We start from the raw sequence: 7,110 nt of genomic DNA on the forward strand, positions 1-7,110 counted from the left end.
CGAGGAGGAGCATTTCATGGAATGCTGTTCGAGTAGTCGAGCTAGTTTATTTTTAAATCAGCTTTTTTTGCATTCAAAGAAATGAATGAGGATATAATACTGTACAACACAAATGGCAGGGAGCTTGACTCAGAAGAACCAACTGAAAGAATCTTGACACTATAAAACCGAGGTTCTGAATTTAATACTTTAATAAAATCTACCCTGACATAAGCACTTTTATTATTTCTATTGTGTTTAACATTGATTTGTGTGAAGTTTGAAATGAGCTCTGACCACTAACAGACTCTAGTGTGTTTCCAAGTATATTTCTAAATATGTGCAGTGACAAAACAAGTAAAGTCCAAAACACTGCTGTTATTTTTCTCCTACATACTCTTATCATGCGCTGATAAACACAATGGATTGAACAAGAAAAGCTACTGCCATCTCTGAAATCAATGATATAATGAAAGACTATAATCTCAGTTTAGTCCATCAAACCTTAAATTAGAAAAAAAATAAATGAACAGAAAAGCAGAGCATAAGAGGATCTGAGAGTAATTATTTTACGTGGGGCAGAACTCTTTACTGGAAATTACATTTGAATATTGCAAACAGAGAGGCAGGGGTATATCACTTTCCAAACTTCAAGAACAAATTACATCAGCAAAGCGACCAATCAGCGGTCGTTCACAGATTGCGTCATAGCGTCTCGGAGCCAATCAGCTTTCACCACGATAGTAGAAAACGCTCGCAGGCGCAGCCCACTAGGTTCTACAGTTGTGAGTTAGCGGTCGTCGAGTGAACAGGGAACCGTACTGGTGATTTTAGTGAGGCCGTCCGCTTCTATCTGATTTTAGGTTTTGGCAGGACTTGCCAACATGGTGATGGTAACAGCAGGAACCGGGGGGACCCACAAAGTGCTCCTGATATCCGGGAAACAGAGCGGCGGCTCGCAGACCGGCTTCAGCCGGCCCATCTCCGTCGTTCTGCCTTCAGCGTCCAGCCAGGCGTCGTCGGATTCGGACTCCAACTGCTCCTCGGGACCCCCCATCCGGAAAAGACAGAGACTCACACACCTGAGTCCAGAAGAGAAGGCGCTCCGCAGGTCAGTTCGGTAGTCGTGCGGTTAAAACACTCCGCTTGAATCCTGGTGAAATCGGTGGTTGTTGAGCGCAGCACCGCGGGGACACACCCAGAAATAATGTCCATTTGTCCAACAACAGGAATACGATCTGGGATTTAAATGGTAAATGATTTGAAACGCGACCAATGCTCATCTAATTTTCTGACATTCGGATAACTAAGTGGTCTAAAGTGGGTCAAAGAAACCTTTAACGCCTTGCTTGGGTCCACTGGTGGACTTTGAACCCGCTGGTCGAGCTAATCGCGGACCCCACGCTGCGGAACCGGACACTGATATCCTGGTTTGCCTGCGTGGCAGGAACACGGCTGTGACTGCGCAGCGCTGTGAGCTTCAGTCATGACACACAAGCTCCACTTCTTCTGTTTATCCAACAGGAAACTTAAGAACAGAGTCGCAGCTCAGACTGCCAGAGACAGGAAAAAGGCCAAAATGGGGGAACTGGAACAGCAGGTCTTGGAGTTGGAACTGGAGGTAATATATTATGTTGGATCTAGGAATCATGTCCCTTATGCGTCTTTCCCATCTGTGCGTCTGTCTTGCATCACTTAACAAAAAAATATGTACGAGTTTAAAGTACTTTCCCCCTCCTACAGAATCAGAAACTTCATATTGAAAACCGACTGCTTCGAGAAAAGACAAGTGGTTTGCTGACAGAAAATGAGGAACTGAGACAGAGACTGTGTTTGGACAGTGTTGACATGAAAGAGAAGGTGAGATTGGTTTGGAAAAAGGGGCTGCGAGTTTGTGCTTATCATGACTGTAACTGAGTGAAATGATCTTCATTCACCTTTCTGTTCACCACAGGTCCAGGGTCTGTTGTCCACCGGGAACGAAGCAGGTTTTGGGATCGGGTCTTCTGAGTCCGCAGCACTCAGGCTATGTGTGCCTCCGCAGCAGGTGCAGGCCCAGCAGTCCCTAAATCTGAAGACTTCTCAATGGATACAGATAGTCCTGACTCTCAAGACAATGAGGTAATTCTCTTAAAACACGTCTCCTTGTTGTGGAAAGGTGTGCTTTGGGGTTAATTTGCATTTCTAGGGAAGCTTTATTAAGCCAGGTCATGGGTTACTAGGCTAATCTGTCGTTTGCTTCCCCCTCCCCACTAGTCTGATTTGCTCCTGGGCTTTCTGGACATCCTTGACCCAGAGATGTTCCTTGGATCTTGTGAGACGGAGCCAGAGGTGCAGCTGGTTGGTGGGGGGGACCCAATACCTGCCACCACACCTTCGACTCTGGGGTCCCCATCAGTTAAGCTGGAGGCCATTAATGAACTTATCCACTTTGACCACATCTATACGAAGCCCGTAGAGAAGGTAAATGGCGAGCAGTACAGCGACTCCGAGAGCGACGCAGATGAGAAAGTAGACGAGAACAGCTTTCCGGTTATAGAAGTGCTGGTGGAGGACGAGACGGTTTGCGTCAAAGACGAGCCGGAGGAAGTGGTCATCCCCAGCTGTAACAGTCACAGCAAGGCGGATGACGTGTTCTCTGGAGCCCCCCACCCCACCCTTGGCCGACCGGATAAAGAAGCTTGTCTGGCAGACACCTACAGTGACTCTGGATACGAAGGGTCCCCCTCCCCTTTCAGCGACATGTCCTCTCCTCTTTGCGCAGAGAGCGCCTGGGATGACATTTTTGCCAATGAACTTTTCCCCCAGCTAATCAGTGTCTGAATAACAAACTCAACCCAACCAATAAGTTTTAAAGTATACGTTAATATACACATGTAAGCTGATGTGTAGTGTTCAATAACTACAGATAAGCACATAATGATAGTAACACGGAACACCCTTGGGTCCACTCAGATAGGCTAACGGGAAGCACATAATCTCCTTTTATTACAGCAGGTCTGTACCTTCGGTGATTTTTATTACCACAGAGAATTGAAGATTGATAAATCTTTCACTCGCTGCTCAAAATGAAACGGCAGAATTCAATATTTGTGTAAAGTAAGAGGGGACGGGGACCGATCATTTAAATCTCTATATTTATTTGTGTAATCTACTTCAGAGTCATTGCTTGTTTCTGCATGTACAAAATGCTTTCTTGTTTGTTGAGCGCTCTCTATGTAGTCTCATTATACTGCATTAAAAAAAATTTGCATTGCAGTTGGTCTTTGTTTAAATCATTACAAATCCAAAGAAATAACTTTAATGAATAGCTTTAGATTGTTCAGATATGTGGTGTCATATGGGGCTTCTCCCCTGATAATTCACGTGAATACATAATGTTCCAGGACATTCTTGGAGGAAGATTTCAGTGACCTGCAGTTAACATTCCAGTTGTGACTGAGGTCATTCATCAAACTTGCTCAGAGGCAGTCCCCGTTTGCATTTTTGTAAACTAATGATTGTGGACAGAACTGAAGAATATCTTCCACTACTTTGACGTTTTCATTTCCAATAATTACCACCCTGGGTGGTGGTCATTAACCTTATTAATCCTTAAGGGAATTAAAGTTACTACTTCTACTACTTGTTACTCAATGTGAGATCCAAATGTAAGTCTGAGGCACCTGTACAGGATGCAAGTATGTTAGAACATCTCAGACAAAATTATTTGGTAGTATTTTAACATTTGGCTAAACCTTAAAGTGTGGACTGTTAATAATTCCAGATAAAGACAATTTTCTTTGATCTGATCATGGCTTAATTTGAGGGAGTCAGACTAAATATTGGTAGTGACTAAACAGTAATCACAAAGGCAATGAACAGACCTATCAAAAATTTTAATTTGTTTCATGAATGGTTTTTGTGCTACATCAAACTTCTTATTCACAATCAGTAATTATAACTAATTTATTTCTCTGCACCTCACGGTCAAGTTCAGTCTCAGCACTGTCAGTCAAGTATAATATTTTCAGTTAATTTTTCAGTGTCCCTATCCCCTAGTGTGAAATAATCTTGTACATGTTCAGAAAGTGCTTAGACTCCATATCTCTCGTGTAGCAAAACAAGCTCACTCTTCTGGGAAGGAGGTCTGTGTTACATAATACTTCTCATGTATGTGGGACTTTCCAAGGTGTCTAACTTGAGACATTTCGCTTCCCTGCAGAAATAGGTCAGTCTAAGTATTTGTTAGTGTTTTGGCCTATAATGAAGAGACTTGGCTCAGTAGGGAACACCCCTTTCTCCTCAGGCCTTTATTACATGGTCTCAGTCTGTGTGTAAACGGGGGGCAGTTGTCCCTTTTAAGTTCCAGAGGGTGTGTTTGCAGAAACCCAGTAATTGCACCCAACCCTCGGGGTCTTGTTGTTTGAGAACTGATTAGATCAGGTTTTAAGATACAACACTGATATAATATAGCTTCTGTTGTGTGATTCACCGGCTTTGTACAGTGACATAATCTCTATGGTACTAAACACTAACAGTTTGCAATGTATATACAAGTTCCCTTTTAGAGGTTGAGAAGAAAACAACCCCAAGAAAACTAAAATGACTCTTCATAGATACCTCAACCAGTGACCCATGACCCCCTCTTCCACAACAGTTGATGTAAATATGTTGAGTAGCTTTTGCATAACATTTGAAAATACTGAGAAACATGCACAAAGTTACATGATGCATGAAAAAAGGGGAAAAGAATCATGAATCGACCCTTTTCTTTTCAGGATCAGCTCTTAAGTTTCATGGCTTCTTTGCTGACTTATACATCATTGTTCCACTGAGTTTAATTAAAGTCTGCCCACAAGATTTTGAGTAACCAAAGAATGGCTGACCAACAAACCAGTGGTGAAAAGCAGCAGAGGTAAAAATGAAACTCAGCTGTTTCTTTGTAATTACGTCTCGCTTCAAAAGCGGTGATGTATTGTAATTGTCAGTGAGCGTGTGTTCTTCTCTTCATGTGTCCATTAGTCCACCAAATATCTTCGCAACTGTTGCAGATAGAAAGATGAAACAAAAAGCACATTACTCGGGCGGCAAAGGGAATGAAAATGAAATGATGACCATGACATTGAGAAAACTAGGTCAATGTCAAATTTTAACTTTTGTACACTCACGAACTGGATAAGATAGAAAGACAAGGGAGAAGGCCAGTGTGAGTGAGACCATAGATCAAAGCTAGTGCTTTGATCTACTCTGAAAGGTCAAAGCTATGCTCTTGTTAGGTACTACTTTCAAGGTACCCTGACCTACCCTGGAAGTAGGTCAGGGTAAGTTGCGGGATCTCGTAGTGTCTGACTGCCTTAGTTCTAGTTCAATTCATATTTATATGGCAGATTAAAGGAAACCATTTCAGCCTTTAACATAGTTTCACTTCAGCTCATGTAAGGAAGCTTTTAAAAACTTTATTTCCTGGCTTTTAGGTGCAACTCAAAGACCAAATAAGCCTACAGCTGGTGCACTGAAACAGAAAAACATCTGTTGAAGCAGGTTTTTCACTTTCTGGTCGAGGATGCTGGTTTCTTCAGGAATAACTGTCAGGTTACAATGAGCATGTTATGTATTATTTTTTTACCCAGTGGTTTTTAAACATATGTCTTTAAAAGTTTTGTTAAATCAGTTGCTGCATTTTTCAAGAGATATATTCACCTACAGTAAAGGAAGTTTTTTTTAGTTGGTAATAAAATCAGAGGTTACTCTGTAACTGCTGCTCTCTGAGTGACAAGACAAGCTCTCCACTGATCTGTTTCAATACGTAGCTCGTTGGAGACACACGAAAGGGGACTTTCTTTCAATCTAGCCACTGGCGCTGATCTTTTACTTCAACCCTCCACTAAAACACACAAATTATCTCCTTTCAGCTGCTTAGAAACTGAAAGCTCTGAAGTGATATTCAAATAAAATCAAGACCTTTGATATCCAGTTTTACTTTTCAAAATGCTTTCGAACTTGATAACCAGAAAGTGACATGCAAGTACCCTATGAGCACCACATCTATGTCATCCATGTACATCATGCATCAAATAGTGTAATTTGGCTCCTATCTGTATGTTCACACACAGGGCCTCCCTGCTCATATGGGTATCACAGGGGCACTTATTGGGATCTGTGTGCAACACATTGGACCAGAATTTCCCATTGTTCTCCCCAGAAATTAACTCCATGATTAATAGTTATTTACCCTTGGATGTAATAGCTCTTTTAAAGGATAGCTTCTGTAATAGCAACACAAAAAAACCCACCCCCGTACAGCGCCCACATGTTTAATGAACAACAAGGAATTGCCCCAGGTACTTCCATGTTCCTTTTTACATTGGCATTGATACAAGCCTTGAATAAACTTGACACTAATGGGCCCTTTTCCTGCTGTTGGAAAAAATTCAATGTTTTCTAGGCGTAACGGTTTTTTTTTAATCGTCTGTTGTGGCTTAAGCTGTGATAAAGGCACTCTTCAGGTCAAAGTGTCCCTGGAAAATATGAGTATGAACTGAGTGTTGCTCCTGGATGCCAAAGTTCAAGCTTAAATTAGAGATGGATTTATCATGTTAACATGAAACCGTTCTCACCTATGCATGGATTTGGATAAACCCTTCTGCAGGCATCAAGTTACTAGTCTCAGCAGTATTATAAAGAGAGCCTCTACATCCACACCAACAGTTGCCTCTTCAATGTAAATGTAGCTTTTACAGTTGTAACTTTGAGACTCAGCTGTAAAAAGTGCCCAACATTTCCTATGAGAAACAGAAGTAAGTTTGCATTTGACTCGATAAAAGAAACATTTTCAAATGTTGAAGTCGCTCACCTTTGCTTCAGTACAGTGATACTGTACTGAGAAATAAGGAAGTACCAGCTGATCAAACAAGCATTCAGAGTAAGGTGGAAAGCAAACAAGGGGCCAAGGCAGCAAGAGGCACTTAACCTGGCTCATGTGACAGTTTTCTCATGTGAAAGGGAATGCTAATGTTGTTGCTGGGCAGGGGTCAGCTGGCTATATGCTGGTAGCCGTCACAGTCTCATGAACCCAGTCAGCTGACCCGAATTATTAATGGAAATTTCTGAAACACCGCCTTTGGCCTTGTTTATCAAAAAAAAAAATGA

The 7,110-nt window shown here is 41.9% G+C and overlaps 1 protein-coding gene across 1 annotated transcript; it reads left to right on the plus strand.

The window, feature by feature from the left end:
* Positions 1-580: 580 nt before the first annotated feature.
* xbp1 (X-box binding protein 1) lies at positions 581-3,237 on the plus strand. Its single transcript, XM_068311357.1, is given in 6 exon segments — positions 581-1,090; positions 1,504-1,600; positions 1,723-1,839; positions 1,934-1,990; positions 1,993-2,100; positions 2,236-3,237. Coding segments are annotated over 6 exon segments (1,173 nt in total). The 5' UTR covers positions 581-863; the 3' UTR covers positions 2,803-3,237.
* The last annotated feature ends 3,873 nt before the right edge of the window (positions 3,238-7,110 follow it).

This window comes from Antennarius striatus, chromosome 3 (assembly GCF_040054535.1).
Source record: "Antennarius striatus isolate MH-2024 chromosome 3, ASM4005453v1, whole genome shotgun sequence".
NCBI classification, from domain to species: Eukaryota; Metazoa; Chordata; class Actinopteri; order Lophiiformes; family Antennariidae; genus Antennarius; species Antennarius striatus.